General features: G+C 41.0%; 1 protein-coding gene and 1 long non-coding RNA gene across 2 annotated transcripts in view; one reads left to right on the forward strand and one right to left on the reverse strand.

Annotated features, from left to right (window-relative positions):
- Positions 1–5,343: 5,343 nt before the first annotated feature.
- The window catches only part of LOC133610657 (myosin-4-like), a 42,267-nt gene continuing 26,618 nt past the window's right edge, over positions 5,344–20,992 (reverse strand). Inside the window, exons 29-38 of the mRNA XM_072914088.1 lie at positions 19,210–19,406; positions 18,939–19,122; positions 15,566–15,731; positions 15,336–15,460; positions 12,946–13,254; positions 12,657–12,860; positions 12,469–12,594; positions 5,872–6,042; positions 5,592–5,792; positions 5,344–5,513 (exon numbers count right to left, since the gene is read on the reverse strand). Coding sequence (XP_072770189.1) covers positions 5,376–5,513; positions 5,592–5,792; positions 5,872–6,042; positions 12,469–12,594; positions 12,657–12,860; positions 12,946–13,254; positions 15,336–15,460; positions 15,566–15,731; positions 18,939–19,122; positions 19,210–19,406 — 1,821 coding nt within the window. The 3' untranslated portion in view covers positions 5,344–5,375. The remainder of the gene's footprint in view (positions 5,514–5,591; positions 5,793–5,871; positions 6,043–12,468; positions 12,595–12,656; positions 12,861–12,945; positions 13,255–15,335; positions 15,461–15,565; positions 15,732–18,938; positions 19,123–19,209; positions 19,407–20,992) is intronic.
- Positions 14,915–16,603, forward strand: LOC133610664 (uncharacterized). The gene is made up of 3 exons (XR_009815906.1): positions 14,915–15,291; positions 15,395–15,490; positions 15,594–16,603. It is a non-coding gene; the product is annotated as an uncharacterized lncRNA (long non-coding RNA).

Below are 20,992 nucleotides of genomic sequence, written 5' to 3' on the forward strand. Positions count from 1 at the left end.
TTGTATTTACTTATTCTTTATTCTAATAATGTAATAATTTATTTAATTGTATTATTTATTTTACTTTTTTTTAGCATGTTGTTAGTATCCACATCTTTTAAGTTATTCTCTTCTATATTTGTTGTTCATCAATATCTATTGTTCATGTTTGCAATTTACCGTGCTTTTCATAAGCGGGAGCCGAGTTAGGGATGTAGGAAGCTTACTGAAGGCTGTTTAGATATAGCTTACTGACAGCTGGGCCACGGTTTAAGCTAAGGGGAATAGGGATGTGGGGAAGGATTTTTCGTCTTTTTTTGTCTGTGGGTTTTCTAATGCATGTTTGTGAGACTTGTCTTATCTACTAAATATTCATATACTTATCTTGTTAAGCAATGTCTGTAGCCGTGGCATTGACTCGGTAGACCAGCAAACACTTCATGAATTACCTCCTTGTTATGAGCTCTGACAGGCCACTGCAAGCAGGCGTTGCCTTAAGGTTTGTCAGTTGGAATGTCAAGGGAGTCAATTCTCTCAAACGAAAATATTCAATCATCTTAAACATCTGAACGCTAAAATTGTCTTTCTCCAAGAAACTCATCTTAAGCCTTCTGACCAAGTATGGCTTCAGAAGGGCTGGGTTGGCCAACTTTTCCACTCCACATTATAAAGTAGGGCTCGACGAAACGGCTATTCTCATACAAAAATCTGTTCCATTTTCAATGTCGACAGTTATATCGGATCCAAACTGCAGATATGTCATTGTCACGGGAAGCATTGGTGGCAACAATTTCATTCCAGCTAATATTTATGGTCCCTGTAGTCCTCTTCGTGCATTTGCGACGAGTCACACTACCAAACGTTCTTTAAGTCGCTAAAGATCCCAACTATTGACCCTAGAATATCTGTGGGGCTGGATGGACCTCTGACCCCTGAAGAACTAAAGTCCACCTTGAGCTCAATGCAGAGTGGAAAATCTCCAGGCCCCGATGGATTTCCTGCTGAATTTTATAAGACCTTTGTTGACAAACTGTCCCCACATTTATTGAACATGTACAATGCATCCCTCTGGACAGGTATCCTTCCTCCCTCATTGCGCCAGGCTACCACATCACTTTTACTAAAAAACAATAAAGATCCTTTGCTATGCTGTAACTATCCCCCTATCTCTTTACTTTGTGCGGAAGAAAAACTCTTAGCTAAGATTCTTGCAGCTCGCCTAGAAACCATTGTGTCCTATTAATTCTACAGACCAAACTTGTCAAGAAGTGTTGGTGACGAACCCTAAGATGCAGAGATGGCAGGCAGGAAAACATGATTTTAATGTCCAAAAAATGCAGGGAAAACACAAATCAGAAACCAGGAAACAGGCAAACTTGAGACAGCAAACAGGAAACAGGATACCAGGAAACAAAGAGAACTGGAGACTGCAAACAGTCCACAGCATACAGCTAGTAATACTCCAGCACTGACTGGAGGGCGAGGCAGGTATAAGTAGTAGCCTGATTGGCAATTGCCACCAGGTGTGCCAGACTGCCAATCAGGTACAGGTGAGGGAAACAAGCAGTTAGGGAGATGTACAAGAACAGGAACCAAAATAAGAGCGCTGACAGGAAATAAAACATAAACACAGAGGAAAAACCAAAACATAATCAAACTGTCAGTGACAAGCCTGACAAAACTGGGTTTATCACAGAGACAGTCCTTTCACAATGTCAGCCGCCTTCTAAATATTTTATATTCCACTTCGACATCTTGCATCCCAGAAGTCTGCATCTCAATGCATGCAGAGAAGGCGTTTGATTGAGTGTAATGGAATGATCTGTTCTTTACATTAGAAAAATTTGGCTTTGGTCGTAAATGTATATCATTCTGTACACATCCTCTCTTGCTAGAGTCCGAACAAACAATGGCTGTTCAAAATATTTCCCTCTTTTTCGTGGAACTAGCCAGGGCTGCCCACTGTATCACCTATCATTCGCTATCGCCATTGAACCCTTGGCAGTTGCCATTAGGTCGAACCATATGCCTGGTGTTTTGAGAGGTCGACAGATACATAAGCTGTCACTATATGCAGATGACCTAGTATTGTTCATGGCTGACCCTGATAGAACTATTCCTCCAATGATGACACTACTGGACAAGTTCGGGAAGTTATCAGGTTATAAGCTAAATATCCCAAAAAGTTTGATATTGATTTCTTAAATTTGTTGTCTATTGTGTGTTTATGTATGTATACTATATATATATACATTTGTATCTTCAGTTTTTTCATAATACTTCACTTTATTCATGTGTGTGTGTATGTGTATATATATGTTTGTGTATGTGTGTGTGTGTGTGTGTGTGTGTTATATGTATATATATATATATCTATATATATATATATATATATATATATATATATATATATATATATATATATAGATATAGATGTATATATTATATTATTTTTCTTCTAATTATTGATATTAGTCTTATTGAAATTTGTCTGTTGTTGTTTGTCTCCTTCCCCCCGTTTTGTGTGGTGTTTTGTGGGCCTTTACATTGCCAACATTTCAATGTATACTGCTGTATATGTATTGTTGTAAAAATTTAAAATCTTAAATAAACCATAGATATTAAAAAAAAAAAATGGAATTGCCACAAAACACATTTTAAGATATTCAACACTTTACTGCCATCTGGCAACTAAAGTGGATAGTACACACCCCAAATCAGTCACGTTTCATGCGTCAGGTAAACCTCAACGAATGGGGCCATATGAATCCCCTTCATACTGTATATCGACCTGCTCAGTCTTTGTCAAAAATAAAACGGGAAATGGTGTTTTTATTCACCTCAACATGTTGCTTATTTTATACTGTATGTATTTTTATTTGTGTCGAACTAAACAAAATAAAATGTGTTCTTTTAACAAAGTGGCATTTTAAGACTTTGATTTGTTTTCTTTATCACATGCGTGGACTTCAATTGTTTAGTTTTTTGCACTCTCTTGAGGTAAATGGCTAACATTGCACCGTACTGACGCGTGACCATATATTTATGTACCGTAGTTCAGTCCTTAACATCCAATTATTGACCGTGATAATCCTTGATAAGGTATTTTATTGGGTCTCAAAAGATGCAGCAAAAATTATGAGAAAAAATTAATCTTAAAATAATCAACAAATCAAAATAAAAATGTCCTCTGCCAGAGAATTGTCAAATACCATTTATAATGAGCTATAAAAACTAATTTTCATAACTTAGGAAGAAAACTAACAATAGCATGAAACCAACAGCTTGTGGAGTAAACAGTGAAATTTGTGGTGAAATTAAATTCCTGTAATAATAATAAGACTTTAATACTGACAAACCACTTAAGTATATAGTGTATACAGTTGTCTCTCATCACATCGTGCTTCAGATATTGCGGCTTCGTCACATCACAGATTTAGGCTACATATTGATCCTAAATTAAGCAGTATCTCTAAATAAACTAAAAATATCATCACTACAGTAATATTTGCCACTTAAGGAGATCAAATAAATCGCCCTGTTAAGTATCGTGGCCATTGATTGGCTCAGCCTCAGGCAGCATTACTATTTTGAAATAAATATTTTAAAGTGCATGTCTTGAGGGCTCTCATATGTTGACTTTTTTTTTTAGAAGGTCGTAAACAGGTTTGTTATGCTCTAGCTATGAAAATTCTTGATTTATAAATAATATTACCTACTCTGTGGATATTCATTTATCGTGGTCAGGTCTGAAACCAATTCACAGTGATAAACGAGGGACGGCTGTATGTCGACATATAATCAGCGAGAATTAGTTGTCCATATATACTGAAAAGCAGATACCATACCACAACAACTTTATTCATAATTAATGCATCACATCATTTTAATCCACTATAATTTCACAGCAAAGAATTAAGGTCCGTTAAGATTAGTATTTTAAAGTGGTGGCATAACCAGATCAATCTAGTTACAGTATGGTCCAGTTCGACTCAGATTCAGCACCATAGGCCAGGAAACAACAGACAAGATGGTATAAAGTAATATTAGTATTGGTTAGGAATAGTATACTGTATTTAACCTGACTATCGCCAGACCCTTGTAGTTCGCTGAGCTCCACAGAAGGATCTGGGATCGAGGGCAATGCAAACTCCTTCAAGATAGCAAAAAATGTGTGCTGACATTGATCAGTGGCCTAGTGGTTAGAGTGTCCGCCCTGAGATCGGTAGGTTGTGAGTCATACCAAAGATAATAAAAATGTGACCCATTACCTCCCTGCTTGGCACTCAGCATCAAAGGTTGGAATTGGGGGTTAAATCACCAAAATTATTCCCGGGCGCGGCCACCGCTGCTGCCCACTGCTCTCTTCACCTCCCAGGGGGTGAACAAGGTTGATGGGTCAAATGCAGAGGACAAATTTCACCACACCTAGTGTGTGTGTGTGACGATCATTGGTACTTTAACTTTAACTTAACAATTGCAACTGTTTTGTCGAATCTATCGAATATTAATTCTTTAAAAGATGAACAGAGAACGTTATCCAATAGGTCGGCTGTTCTGTTTTGGATTTCCCAGCGTCGCTCTCATCAGCGTCACGGGTTGATTTGGATGTTGTGGTAATCTGAAATTCCTTGTTCAATCTGTTTTGTCTGCACACCTGTTCACTCTCTCTCTCATCCACAGTGTGGGGTGCAGCTGGCGTGAGGCAGCAGCACACACCTGATGACAACTAAGCAGCAGCCTATTTAACCTGGCTGCTGACAACATGTGAGCGCTGGAACTTTGTCTACTGTTTTCAACAGTCGCACATGTCATTGGTCTTGCCAGAGAACTCCCTAGTTCGTCTTGTGCCCATCCTTTCAGGTTGGCCTAATTATTCCTAGCCCTGTCTAGCGTCTTTATTTGTACTGTGTTACTTTCTGTTTTAATTCTTTCATGAAGTATTTTTCCTTAGCCTTGTCCAGCGCTGTTGTTGTTTTTTGGCTATCATATCTCTTAGTAGTTTTTGCATGGTGTGTTTTTTGTGTTTTCCACCATAGCTTGTTTTGCTATTTTTTGCTACTTCCTTAATAAAGGGAAGAACTCTTGATAACACACTATACGTCTCTGCATCCTTGGGATCCACTCACCTACTCGTTACAGATGTGAGTGGTTGAAGTAGCACGTCATTCAAGATAAGACAAGTAGTTTATCCAATCACATACAATGATTTTTTTTTACAAGGCCCCTCCTTCTGAAATACATCTCTATTGAGAAGTCCCAGATCCTTGTGTGGAGCTCAGTGAACTACAAGGATCTGGCGAGAGTCAGGTTATAATGTATTAGCACATCATCTAACTCATATTTAATTTTTCAAATATGAGATTGTGGACAAAAAAATTATTTATTAGTTATAATTACACCTTTCCAAGTTCTCTGCTTTTGCTTCTCATCTTGTTGACCTGAGACTCAGCCGTGTCTGCTCGCTCCTGGGCCTCTTCCATTTCATGTTGGACCTTCCTAAACTTGCCAAGGTAAACATTGGCCTGCTCCTCCTGGAGAAAAGTCATATCATGACTTAAACGTTCAAAAGACACGAATTCATGAATAATGTACTTCCATGAAAAGGTTACCGCTTCTTCCTGCTGCCGCTTGGAAGCTTTGATTTTAAGTTGCAGCTTATCGACGAGGTCCTGCAGTCTCGAAACGGTCTTCTTATCCTCTTCTGTCTGGTATGTGAGCTCTCGAATGAGTCTCTCATACCTACGAACTCCCTTGACGGCATCAGCTGCTCGTCTCTGTTCACTCTCCATTTCACCCTCAAGTTCACGCACCTGAAAAAATATTTCAAGCTCGTCAACACGTCTGGCTTCTCAGTCGAAGTCCCAGACCCCATGTGAACTTTTTTGATACCCGAGCCTCCAGTTTCTGGAGCTGCTTCTTGCCCCCCTTCAATGCAAGACTCTCAGCCTCGTCCAAACGATGTTGCAGGTCTTTCACTGAGGCCTCCAGGTTCTTCTTCATCTTCTCCAGGTGGCTGCTGGTGTCCTGTTCTTTCTTTAGCTCCTCTGCCATCATGGCTGCCTGCATTTAAATGGCGTTTTATTATCACACACTGGGCCTGATCTACTTAAATCCAAATAACACGTGCTAAACAGTATGTGCAAACTCTAAAAATGCGTGTGGTATTAGTGGGTGTGTTCTATTAAGACTGCACGTACAATTGAAAACTGGTGCAGACCGCCTTATTTAAATGAGGTTGTGGCGTGTGCTACACAGCTATCACCATGGAAGCACTCATTTACTGCACGTTCATATTATAACGCTGCTACCTGTGACATGTTTTAATGGGCAGTCCTGCATTGCATCTACAATAGAACACACTTTTTAGCGCGCTGAAGATGCTGTCTGTGAATGTGCGCTGGAATGTTCCAGACCAAGAAAAGTATTTTTGCTGTACGTTATTTTTTCATATATATGAAAAAACAAGCATCATAAAAAAAAAACGCCAAACCCTTAGGTCATCCAGCAGCTATAAAATCATAAAATGATATTGCTGAATAGACAGTATGTCTAATATTTCTTTTTTTGACAATTCATATATGTTTTCAAGCTGCAGCTTTCTCACAGCTATTTCTGTGCAACTGCCAATGTGCACGCACATTTCAGACGTGCTAAATATAGAAGCAAAACCGTTCCCGCTGAACAGTTGTAGTCTTGATAAATCACACCGCATGTGCTAAATGATTATGTTTGCATTTTCTTCTCCCAGTATTTTTGGACTTCTTGTAATCATCATATATTCTGCATATTCATGAAGACTGACACGCTAAGTGCATTGCGCCCTCTATTTTGCAATTCTCTTTAGTTGAGTTTTGTATGTGCTATCAAGTTTGCCTGTGTTTTAATACACGCAAACCTTTCCTAGATCAAGCCCGTAGTATTCTGATCGTTATTTCACCCTATTTTTTGCCTGCCTTCTGCGATATTTTTCATCCGATGAAACACATTCCACTTTCAAAATTTTGGTCTCATTCAAAATAGGTGTGCTACCATTTTTGTATTTGCCAACAATTCCCACATTTCCAGGAATTCAATTTGTTCCCCATTTGAATAGCAATTTTTCATAACTTGCACGCTTCCCACATTTCTCAACGGATTCAAACCGTTCCAAAGTCGAAATGCTCCTTGCTAATATCAGTCAATTGCTAGCATGCAAACATGCTAACGTTAATGTTGTGGGGGTTTTTTAGCTATTTTTACAGGTATACACTTCAGAGTCATATATTTTTTGTACTTGACACATTCTAACTGTTAGTACACTAGCTTTTAAGCTCATTTTAAAGGTAAACGCCTCAGAGGCAGATATTGGTACATGATGCATGCCTATTGTTAGCATGCTATTGTTAGCATGTTAGCTTTTTTTAGCTATTTTTTCAAGGTATACAATTCAGCCATATGTTTTGGTACTTGATGCATGCAATCTTTTTTTGGGCAAAATCTGCAAGTATATACACCTCTGAGTTAGATATGTTGGTACTTGATGCATACTAACTTTAACATGCTAAGGTTATTTTCAGGTATACAGCTCAGTTACATATCTTGGTACTTGACACATTTTTACTTTTCGATGACATTAGGCCCCTTTTCACCGCAGGAACTTTTACAGTAGCTTTCCCATTTAAAGTTAAAGTACCCTTTACCCGGATAAATCAAGTTCTGATTTGGTTCTTCGTGAACTTTTCGAAGTTCCTGCCTGATAGGTGGGACTTTGCAAGGTACCCGGAACCCTTTCGGGGGCGGGCTGTGCTGTCGAACGCTGATTGGTTGGGGCCGTTCTTAAAAACATTTTTTCAAACACACAATGGCCATCAGAATATGCGCGCCGACGTGTTTATTTCTTTTTTTCTTGTGTATTTCAATTGCAACAAACTTGACAACAGAGAGAAAGAAGAACGAAAGGAGCTTTCGACATGCAGGAACTTTTGTGGGGCATCTACCGTATTTTCCGCACTATTAGCCGCACCTAAAAACCACAAATTTACTCAAAAGCTGACAGTGCGGCTTTTAACCCGGTGCGCTTTATATATGGATAAATATTAAGATTCATTTTCATAAAGTTTCGATCTCGCAACTTCGGTAAACAGCCGCCATCTTTTTTCCCGGTAGAACAGGAAGCGCTTCTTCTTCTACGCAAGCAACCGCCAAGGTAAGCACCCGCCCCCATAGAACAGGAAGCGCTTCTTCTTCTACTGTAAGCAACCACCCGCCCGCGTAGAAGAAGAAAAAGCGCGCGGATATACCGTATGTTTCATTTCCTTTGTGTGTTTACATCTGTAAAGACCACAAAATGGCTCCTACTAAGCGTCAGGGATCCGGTTCATGAAAAGACACAATCTCTCCATCCGCACACGGATTACTATTTCACAGCAACTGATATTCCTGTGAACGCACTGTGGATACAACGGGAGCACGTACGGTGAATATTCGCACCACAGGGAATGAGAAGTCATCCTTCACTGTGGTTCTAGCTTGCCATGCTAACTTCCACCCATGGTGATATTCAAAAGGAAGACCTTGCCAAAAGAGACCTTTCCAGCCGGCGTCATCATAAAAGCTAACTCGAAGGGATGGATGAAGAAAAGATGAGCGAGTGGTTAAGGTAAGTTTAAGTTTACGCGAAGAGACCGGGTGGCTTTTTTCACGCAGCTCTGTCCATGTTGATACACGTATGTTTGTGATTGCACGTTTGCGTACATTTTGGGAGTGAACAGAGTTGTTAGAACGCTGGTTTTTAATATATTATTAAAGTTTGACTGACCTATCTTGACTGTTTTTTTGACATTCCTTTAGCGCAGTTAGATGCGGCTTACAACACCGGGCGGCTTATAGGTGGACAAAGTTTTGAAATATGCCGTTCATTGAAGGCGCGGCTTTTAACCCAGGGCGCCTTATGGTGCGGAAAATACGGTATATGCTGAAGAACGCTGATCAGTGCAACTATCTTGCAGTGTTTTTACTCAGCCATAGTCTTTAAAGATTATCTATGCAGTTTAATATTGTTTGTTATTTTTACAAACTTGATTTTGATACGCGAAGCTACGAGAAGTAGACAGAATCTTTCAAAGAATTTACGGAGGAGTAAGAAGTCGGATATGAAGCAGCGATCTCAGCTGCCTACTACTTTGTTGGACAAATGTGAAATAAAAGAGGCAGTATACGAGTGGAACGAAGGTAAATAACATCAAATATTCACTATTTACTTTATTACATGTTGTAAAAGTAGTCAGTGACACTCCATTTGTGTAGTTATTAGTCTCAACTCGAGTGAACAGAATGCTAATGCTAACAAGCTAAAGTGACGTATTTGTGTTGTCGGCGTGAGATAAACACTGACATTTATATATTTATATATTGTTATTTACAGCTGAAATGGACCACAAGGAACCACCTGACCCTCATGAATACATAATTTATCGAGAGGAAGACTTTCTGACTGTAGGACACCAAACAAAAGCCTGTAAGAAGCCTGTACATGTTATTCATATATATTTTTAAATCATATCATTTTGAATATTATTTTTGCTTTGTATTTCATTAACTTTTTAGTAAAATAACTCTGACCTAATATTGTCTGTTTATTTACATGGTATCAGCATAAAAATATAATAAAGAACTCCTCCATACGTCATCAGCCTGATTTGTATAAACTACCCTGAACTGTGAAATGCGGTGGCAACACCAACCACACACTTCTACAGGAACCTCTAGTTCCAGGAACTGAACTAAACTTTTGGTGGAAAGGAGCCTTTTGAAGGTAAAGCCTCAGCGTCAGATATTTCGGTACTTGGCGCATGCTTAAGGCTAGAACATACTCTCGCATCACGTAACTCGGCTCCCCTCTGACGGCGTCTTGTTTGATTTATAACTCTTCCGGGGGGGGGAATGTGGCGCAAGACTTGTAATTCTCTTTCAAAACACTAGGGGCATTGTGTCCTAAAGGGGCAACCACAGCTGTTGTTGGATAGATACTGTATGTACCTTCTTGTAAAGAGTGACGACAACCACAACATCAACATTTATTCGTCTAGACTCTAACTAATCATTCAGAATCATCAGTTTACTTTTAATCACAGATTTACTTATAAACCAGAAGAAAATACCTTCGTGAAGAGGCGTCAGAGGACGCTATTATTAATTGCAACGCTATTCGGCCACTCGAGACACAGGACAAGAGAGAGCATAAACTGTTAAATAACTATTTTAACGACAGGCTGGTGTTGATCTATATGGTCATGTGTTATTGATGTTCAGAGTTTCCGTGAACGTAACGTGCTTGAAAGATGATTGACAGAGAATGACAAAGTGTTATGTCTGAGAGAAAAACAGTGTGTGCCCTAGAGATGCGCGGATAGGCAATTATTTCATCCGCAACCGCATCACAAAAGTCGTCAACCATCCGCCATCCACCCGATCTAACATTTAATCAAAGCGCATCCGCCCGCACCCGCCCGTTGTTATATATCTAATATAGACGATGCAAGGCATTAGTGAGGTTATAAAGCTTTTGCCTGTTAAAGAAAGGAGACTGATCCAATGCAGCAGAGACATTCGCGTGCCACGCTGTCACGGCCCAGACGCACACCAGTTCGCAATCATCTGGGAGCCGCGCTGAGCGCACCTCCAAGCGCGTGGAGGTGTGATGTCCCTCGCACCCGCGGCGGCTCCACCCGGGCTCGCGCCCGAGGCTTCAGCGCGCACCGCGACGGCCATCCTACTTGTCGCGGCAGGTAAGCTGCGCGGGCGGAGCGCGCGGAGTGACCCCTGTTACGAGCCCCCGGCCACGGGGGTGGCGGGCAGGTAAGCTGCTTACCTGCTGCGCGTGACGCCGGCCGCGGCGAAGGCGGACGAGGCGGGGTGTCGGTGCGGTGGTGACCCTGGACGTACGTCGGGCCCTTCTCGCGGATCACCTCAGCTACGGCTCCCGGTGGGGCCCTCTCGGGGGAAGGGGCCTCGGTCCCGGACCCCGGCGAGGCGTCCCTTCTCCGCTCCGTAAAAGTGTCCATCTATTTTTTTTTTTTTCTTCTGTTGTGGCATATGCTGCAGGTGCCTGCTCGTTTTTCGTATGTGGGTAACAACATTTAACTATGTATATATATTTCCGAATTGATTTAACTGCCACCCGCCTGAATCTATTTAAAATCTAATTTTTTTTTATTTCAACCGCCCGACCCGACCCGCGGATAAAATCTATTTTTTTTTTTTTATTTCAACCGCCCGAACCGCGGATAATCTGCGGACTCCGCGGTTGTGTCCGCAAACCGCGCATCTCTAGTGTGCACCAAAAAGAATGTGCCGGAATTTTTTTAGCACAAGATTGGCAATAAAAAATGGACTTTTGTTTGTGTGACTTCTGTTGGACGAAACAAAATAAGCTGAAAAACGACACATTAAGTAATTATTTTTTTTAGCGCACCTAGGTATAAAGTACACAATATTAATTTGCTTGCAAATTTTCAATCATTGCTGCTTTATTTCATACAATAATTTGTGCATTTCAAACACAAAGTCTGCTCTCCTGTGTTCAGAGACCCTCCTCTTCATAAGCTGACAAATATTGGACACAATGTGTTGACAACACATTGTGTCCAAAATGAGATGCGATGCAAGTGTAAGCCACTGTGACACTATTCGTTTTTTAAATGTTTTTATTTCTTTATAAATGTCTGTGATGATAATGTCAATGAGGGATTTGTAATCACTGCTGTGTTGGAAATTATTATCAATATTGATACTGTTGTTGATATTATTCATTTTTGTTTGACTATCTTTGGATTGTTTTGTGTCATGTTTGTTTCCTCTCAATTGCTCTGTTGATTTCTATTCTGAATGTTGCTGGGCCAGGTTTGGTTTTGGAATTGGAATTGTATTATTATGGTATTATTGTGTATTATTTTGTTGGATTGATTATTTTAATAAAAAAATACAAAAAAAGCTGACCAATCACAGTTTTGCGGTCTGCGTTGCCCCCGACGTGGACCTGAGATATTTTTGGGAGGCGCACGCAAGGTCTGCGGGAGGGTACGCAGGGGCAGGGGGCAAGACGGCGTCGCTTACACCAGGCTTTACTGTTAAGCATGCTGATGTTATCGTGTTAATTTTGCAAGCTGTTTTTAAAGGTGTACACCTCGACCATGTACAGTATTTTGGTACTTGCTAACTGTTAAGTCATGGTTTTTGTTACCTGACGCTATCTGGCTAGCATACTAACTGTTAGCATTTCAGTTCGGCTTCAGCATTCACATGCAATTCCCAGTTGTAAGAACAAACAAATGCAAAAGCAACCATTAATTGATTTACATGGACCCCGACTTAAACAAGTTGAAAAACGTATTCGGGTGTTACCATTTAGTGGTCAATTGTACGGAGTATGTACTGTACTGTGCAATCTACTAATAAAAGTTTCAATCACTCAATCAATTAAAAGCCAGAAAATCCTGTAATATTTACATCAGTGATTGTTTTTTTTGCTTTCTCCTCTGCATTGCGAGCCTCTTGGAGTGCTTCCTCCAGCTCCCCCTGCAGCTGGCTGACATCTGCTTCCAGCTTTCTCTTAGAGTTGAGGAGGCCAGTGTTCTGCATTGCAAAACAAGAGTTCTCAAGAAGAGATCTCCTCACACTTCATTCATGCTCCTCACCTGAGAGTGCAACAGAGCAGCTCTCTCACAGGCCTCGGCCAGTTCCTGTTCGGCTAATTTGCGGCCTCTGTCCGACTGTTCCAGTGCAGCCCTCAGCTCTTCCACCTCTGCCTGCATCAGGACGTTCCTGCGCTCCATTATGGCCACCTGCTCCTTCAGGTCCTCTTGGCATCGCAATGCATTGTCCAGGTGAAGAGTTTGCTCCTATAATGAGAGAGAAACCAAGGTAAAGGCAGTGCGTATAAGTGCAAATTCAATTTGGATTAAAGTCGTTGGGGTGATGTTTCACTTTGAGGTGGGCTTGCATGTTCCTCAGCTGCTTCTGGGCCTCAGAGGCCTGTCTATTTGCATGGTTCAACTGCATCTCCATCTCGTTGAGGTCAGTCTCCATCTTCTTCCTGATTCTCATGGCCTCATTCTTGCCGCGTACTTCGGCATCCAACGTGGACTGCAGGGTCTCCACCGTGCGCTGGTGGTTGCGTTTCATCTGGTCAATCTCCTCGTCCTTCTCAGACAGCCTGCATTCCACTTCTCCTTTGACTTGAGTGAGCTCCAGCTGGACACGGAGAATTTTGGACTCTTCGTGTTCCAAAGAAGCCTGAAAGAGAGATACGAATTATATATATATATATATATACACAAAAAAAACAATAGTTGTGGACAATTGTTTCTTATTATTTTATAACACAACTGAAAAATAATTGCATCGCGCCCAAGAGTTGCCTGAACTTCAAGCAATAGTCGTCTTTTGTATAAGTGGGTGCAAACAGACTGCAAGCCCTCTTTCACATTTTTATTTTATTTTATTATTTTCCTTGTGGTCTGAATAATACGTATTGGATATGCTTTGCTGTAATTTTGGTGTACATTTAATTTAATACCCCACTTTTTACATTTTAGCAGGCATTTGCACAAAGTATCGGTATCATATCGGTATCGCAAGCCTGAACTTTACTCGGTATCAGATCGGAAAGAAAATCAGTAGTATCACGCATCCTACTGTGTATAAATTTTTTCAAACATGGTGGAAACTAATCTGAATTTTTTCAAATTACACAGTTATTGTTTCCTTGAGAATTATGTTAGAATTTGACAAAAAGAAAAGAAAAAAGATGTGCAAAAGTTCAATCTTGGCTTGCACAAGGAAAACGGTGAAACACATTATGTTCAATCATTTGTGCTTACAACACTGCTCTACACATAACTGGGTCTCTGGAGTGCTGGCACAAACTGTGAAACTACGCAACCAAGTATATTTAGTGTGTCAGAAAGTGTATCTTTCAGCAATCAGCAGTTTGGATTTGTGCGTGATTGTGACGCAACAATAGGGCTCACCCATGACTTTGCGGCTATCCAAACAAAAATCAGATGAACTCCTGTAACAGAGGCCAGCCAGTATGGCTGGACCATGTGTGTGTCAATAAACCTCACTTTTAGCTCGGCTGGTCCGCATGCTCACCTCTCATGCAGGGGACCAGGGTTCACGTCCCCGTGCAGAATTAGATAAAGGCAAGGGGCTGAACTACACTCCTTACAGACTGACCGACTTCATGTTGGAGTCCATCTAAATGAGCACTGATTTTAATGATAATGCACATGGCATTGTACATGTAATATACAATGATATTGAACTAGCTAAGTAGATACACCTAAAGTCAGATATTTTGGTGATTGACGCATGCTAACTGTTAACATGTAAGCATGCACGTTCGTTTGTAAGCATCGTTAGCATATTAGTTTTTTTGGCAAATTTTACAGGTATACAGCTCACAGTCATATATTTTAATACTTGACTCATGCTTACTGTTAGCATGCTGACATTGGCATGCTAGCTTCTTATCTAATTTTTAAGTTATACGCCTCAGATTTTTTCTGGCTTCTGAAAATCTCTAAAATGTGTTTTTCTGTGTTCAACTGTAGACCACATAGCTACGGGTGTTGATCAAGGTTTTTTTTTATATACTGGATGGGAAAAGAAAAATGTTTGTTTTTGAAAATCTATATTTGTTTGTGTTGGAATAGTGTGAAGCAATTATTCCAAAATTGTTAATTAATGTAGGTGACATCAGGTGCCCTCAACTCATTTCAGTAAGAATCTTGTTGTGTTTTTGTGTTTTCCTGCCTTCTCCTTTGTCTACACCTGTGTATTTAGTGATTCGTCCTCGGCGAGGGGTGGACCTTGAGGCACACCTGCTCGCAATCAGCCCGCCAGTATTTAGGCTCGTCACTGACAGCTTGGCCTTGCCGGTTATTGTATCCTGAACCCCTCTCGTGCATGCGCCTGCTTCACCTCACCAGACCTGGTACGTTGTCGCTACTTAGTCCTGAATTCCCTAACCTCTTCTGTGTTTATTTCCTAACCCCCCTGAGGTAAAAGGAATTATTTTGTTGGACTCTTGCCCTGCTCAGTGCGCCCTGGCCTTTTCTCCTGCCGACCTCTGAGGAACCTATTTTGTCCAGGTTGCATGGTGTGCGCTTCTGCCCCATCGCCCTTTTTGTCTAATTACATTTTTTCATTTTTGTAATTCCACCTTGTCTCCCGTCTCTGCATCCTGGGGTCACCCCCCCTTGACCAAGACCTTAACAGAATCTTTCATATTTCACCTGCATTTTCCACCAGGGAACTATCATTTCAGTGAGTACATATTTTTTCTCTGGTGCTATATTACAGTACGTTACCTCAGCCTCCTCCAAAGCAGTCTGGATCTCACTCTTCTCGCTTTCTGAATGTTTCTTAGTCTTCTCCAGCTCGTTAAGGACTTTACCATTCTCACCAAGCTGGTCAGTCAGGTCAGAGATCTCCTCTACAAATCACATTTCAAAATCAGATTCAGGTACTAATCAAATAGAAAAACAATGTATTATTTTAAACGTTGGCTAGTGAGCATGAAATAAGGAAATCGACATACGTTGTAAAATCTTATTCTCTCGTTTCAGGACCTCAAGTTGCTCGAAGGCTTCTTCATAAGAGTTCTTTACTTTGAAGAGTTCTGTGCCTAGGGAGCGGCACTCCTTCTGCGATCCTTCCAGCTCAGCCTGGCACTCTTCATACTTCAGTTTTGACTCGGACAGAATCTAAAAACATGATTTTAATTGTTGCTTCCTGTCTGAAATTCACCAAACTACTTATCCATGCATTTTAACTAGGGATGTAACGGTATTGTAGATAGTTTCAAAATCCTCACAATAATGCAAACTAAAACTTGATAGGTGTAGTTTTATTCTGGCGCTTTTGCATCGGCCAGTCTGAAAATAAATTACACCTCGTACAATTCTCGGCACAGCGCGGGACCGGCAAGGTGTGGGTGTGGCACACCGTAAAGGGGAGGAAAGGAAGATGCATGTGTGAGAAGTTTGTTCGTAGTAGATATGAGGAATTGTTTTTTATGGACATTTGCAGAACATTTGATCAAAATCCATCCATAACTTTGTTGAGTTATGTTGCCAACAGACAAAAAAAACCCTGGCGAAAACATTACCTCTTTGGCGGAGGTCTGCGTACTAAAGCGCTACCTTCGTCTCGAGCATTTCCAAAGCGACATAACGGATCACGGTGCACCACCGCGGAGAGAAAGCGTGCGGTAGGAGCGCGGACTCTGCACACCGCGGGTAATATGAGAAGCTACTTGATAAGCTGTCACCCGGAAAATATATTCAAAACCAGCTAAGCTAAACATCGATTTTTGAGGTATTTACATTATCAAAAGTTAAATTGTCAGTTGACTTTTCTGAGAAACATCATAAAAAAAATGTCAACTGCAGAAGAGACCGCTTCTTAGAAAGTAAAAGATAAACACTTGTTTTACACCGGATGTTTTATATTGTCATTTGATGGACACTCAACTGTAATAATTTGTAATATTTGCTTGAAACAGTGGATGTTCCTGCACTATTCTTTGCACTTAAAATACATGTTTGCAGTAATAAATATGAATAGAACAAAGAAAAGACCAGTAAGTGTGTTTATCCTAAACATTCCTGCCACTGTTTGTTTTTGACAATTGCACAATGATATCGTACCGCGGCCTTAAAGAGGAAGTGCACATTTTTGGAATTTTGCCTAGCATTCACAATCCGTATGTAAGACAAGAACACAGGTTTTCCTTTTTTATGCATTTTCAATATTACATAAATGGGATCAAAATTCCGCTCACAAAGCCCTTAAAAAACACACGAACACCTTAATTAATTATGATTATTGTGATGTATGTATGCAATGCATTAACAGGCACATTTATAATAAATTGTAATATTTACGTATTTTGCTCATTTTAAGCATACGCGGCACATTTATTTAAAATGCATCGCAACATTCTCTTTTTTTTAACATCACTGATTATTATTCACTGCAGACTTCATGAGAGCGAACAAATGATAAATGATAAATGATAAATGGGTTGTACTTGTATAGCGCTTTTCTACCTTCAAGGTACTCAAAGCGCTTTGACACTACTTCCACATTTACCCATTCACACACTGATGGAGGGAGCTGCCATGCAAGGCGCTACCAGCACCCATCAGGAGCAAGGGTGAAGTGTCTTGCTCAGGACACAACGGACATGACGAGGTTGGTACTAGGTGGGGATTGAACCAGGGACCCTCGGGTCGCGCACGGCCACTCTTCCACTGCGCCACGCCGTCCCTAAACATAATAAAACATCACTTACTGTACAATGTTTGCTGTCATTAGGATGCCGACTGCTGGGAAGTTCATATATTCCTGTTTAGATGAAGATTGACTCATAATCCTCACAAAGAAAAGACAAAGCGTCTTTTCGTTAGGTCTCGCCATTCCCGGGTCTAAATTGGCTGTCAGTTTACCAACTTGTCAAATTACATCCTCATCTTTCTACTATCCAGGTGAGAGGCATAATTTATGATCTAGAATAAACTTCTACGAGCGCAGAAGCGAGGAAGCAGCTCGCCAGTCGATTATAGGCAAGATAGCCACACAAGCTTGTGATCACAGCGCCGCTATGAATAGCTTGTCTGTGTTAGCACTTATAATAACAATTTCACTAATACTTGGTTAATATTCAAGTGACAAAATGTAAATGGAGTATTGCCATTTTTTGGATAATTTTTTTATTGGGTTTTATGGACTAAATAGAGGACCTCCCATTGGATCCGCTGTAAGCAGACTTTTATTTACGTTTATTTAATATTTAGAATGCACTAAAAAAAAATACATCTGTCATCATGTCTTTCACAATGATTGTGAATGATTGACAAAATTCCAAAAAAAGTGAAGTTCCCCTTTAATACTTTGTTAATATCGTACTGTGTTGGCAGTAAGTCGGACCTGTTGGACTTCGCCAGCGCTGCCTTTTGTCACCGATGCTGTTTACAACTTTTATGGATAGAATTTCTATGCACAGTCAGGGCGTTGAAGCGATCCGGTTTGGTGGCTGCAGGATTAGGTCTCTGATTTTTGCAGATGATGTGATCCTGTTGGCTTCATCTGTCCAGGATCTTCAGCTCTCACTGGATCAGTTCGCAGCTGAGTCGGAAGCAACTGGGATGGGAATCAGCACGTCCAAGTCCCAGTCCATCATTCTCGCCTTGAAAAAGATGAAGTGCCATCTTCGGGTTGGGGAGGAGACCCTGCCCCAAGTGGAGGAGTTCAAGTACCTCGGGGTCTTGTTCACAAGTGGACCGTGAGATCGTCAGGCGGATCAGTGCAGCGTCTGCAGTGATGCGGACCCTGTATCAGTCTGTCGGAGTGAAGAAGGAGCTAAGTCGAAAGGCAAAACTCTCAATATAGCGGTCGATCTACGTCCCTATCCTCACCTATGGTCTTGAGCTTTGGCTTTTGACTGAAAGGACAAGATCACGGGTACGAGGCCGAAATTAGTTTCTTTCGTCGGGTAGCGGGGCTCTCCCTTAGAGATAAGGGGAGAAGCTCTGTCATTCGGGTGGAGCTCAGAGTAAAACCACTGCTGTTCCATATCGAGAGGAGCCAGATGAGGTGGTTTTGGGCATTCTGAACGTCTCCCTGGGGAGGTGTTTAGGGCGCGTCCGACCGGTAAGAAACCCTGGGGAAAACCCAGGACACGGTGGAGAGACTATGGCCCCCAGCTGGCCTGGGAATGGCTCGGGATCCCCCGGAAAGAGCTGGACAAATTAGCTGGGGAGAGGGAAGTCTGGGCTTATCTACTTAGGCTGCTGCCCCCGCGGAAGAAGATTGATGGATGTGACATTTGATAATATTGTACTGTGAAATTTTTATATTGTTACATCGCTAGTATTAACCAAAAATTGCATGCAGTGCATCCCTCTGACCTTATCAAAGCTTCGCTGCTTTTTATCCAGAACGACCGCTTGCATATTTGCCCTTTCCACATCAACCATGAGGTCCTCCACCTCTCCTTGGAGCCTCTGCTTGGTTTTCTCCAATGAGGAGCATTTGGCGTTCACACCCTCAACAGCTTCTTCGGCTTCTTGCAAACGTTGAGTCAGTTTTTTCCTTAAAAAAGCAAATACAAAAATATGTAATCTGGAACGGCAGTAAATACTTCATATTTCTTTGTGTTTGTTTGACGACAACACTAACTTTGCCTCTTCCAGCTCATCATTACGCTGAATGGCATCAGTCTCATATTTGGTCCTCCACTGAGCCACCTCAGTGTTGGCCTTGGACATGGCTCTCTGTAGCTCAGCCTTGGCCTCCTGCTCTTCTTCAAACTGCTCCCTAAGCAGATCACAGTCATGACGTGCAGACTGGAGAGCGTGGGCGATTGCACTCTTGGCCTAACAGTGGGGGGACATTGGTGATTTAAACAAAGATACATATATTTGCTTAACGTCCTCCATTGACGATACAATTTGATCCATTTGGGTTTGTTAATAATTTTTTTTCTTTAATGTCTCCTTTCCAAACATTTTTATATATTTTGGAAATTAAAATTTCCATTGAAGTCAAGTCATTTAGAGTTTGCAAAACTAAGACATCAGCTGAACTAGTGATAAGTACCGAATGCAGTACTTTTATTGGGATTCGTTATAACTACCGCGTACCGATTCACATAAATCCAAAGGTACCATATTTTGAGGCTTTTTTTGCTCGGAACGTAACATCCGGTTGCGGACTCAATACCGGCTCAAGCAATTGGCGGGCAAACAGGCGTATTCGTAGCGGACTACCTCTAGTTAACATTGCAATTTTCCATGCCAACAAAGAGTATGCCTGATTGAAAAAAACTCAAAAGTAAGGCTCCATTTTTCAACATGCACCAGCTCAATGATAATTTGCACGGGATATGCCATATACATGCCACTGAGTAGCATTAGCAGTTTTACATGGCAAATTCAACACCTCAATTAAGAACAAACCTACAACTAAGAAGCACATTACAATCAAACAGCTGGTGTGTATTAAGTACAATACTTATAGTATACACACTTTGTAGGAATGAACAAAATACAAGACCGCTCACTGTCATGATCTGTCTGCTTTTTGTTGCAGTGCCTGGTTTCTGGGTCATGGTGCGGAGCCACCTATGCACACACCTGATACTCATTTCCACCTGACTACTTAAGCTCTCCGGTTCATTTACTCGGCCCCAGTTGATTTCTGATGGTTCACACTTCCTGTCGTGCTCATCGCCTCTGCTTTGGCTCCACTCACGCTTCTTTTCGCCTGTGGCTCTGCCCTGGCGTTGCTGTGTAGTGTTAACTATTAGCTCTCCACAACTTTTGTGTGCATCCTTAATTATTTTTCCTCACTCCTTTTTTGAGTGTTTTTTTGTTATCATTCTTATTATTTTTGCTTTGCATTGGGTTCTACTCCGGCTAAGAAGATTGTGACAGGCACTTTAAACTTAACGGTGGGACTACTTCACAACTATGACAAATTTATATGAAGGCCTGCTGGCAAATAAGACCAAGAAGTGTAAAAAAAACAAGATATAAAAACTGGTCAGCCCAGTTATAATTATCACCTCACGGTTCAATATTTACATTTTATTAAAAATTAGATTTTAATATCAAACATAACATTACCGCATGAACACAAACAAATGTAGCGGAAATCTGTACTGTTGAGTAGCGGTATCAATTTCCAGGTATCTGGAATTGGTACTGTATCAGTTCAATTGTGAAAGGTACCCATCCTTAAACTGAACCAGCAAGACTTCAGCTCAATGAGCTATTAAAGGATTAACTCTGTAAGTGTAATTGTATTGGTCATCACGCACAATTCTTACCTAACCTAAACCCATGGCGATATGCTTAACCACACTTTTCATGTCCTATAATTAACCCTAAACAACTTTGTGCTGGACTTGAGTAACATATACGAAACATTTAGGAATTGCTGTCATGTGACAGTCATGTGA

Source organism: Nerophis lumbriciformis, linkage group LG11 (assembly GCF_033978685.3).
Source record: "Nerophis lumbriciformis linkage group LG11, RoL_Nlum_v2.1, whole genome shotgun sequence".
Lineage (NCBI taxonomy): Eukaryota > Metazoa > Chordata > Actinopteri > Syngnathiformes > Syngnathidae > Nerophis > Nerophis lumbriciformis.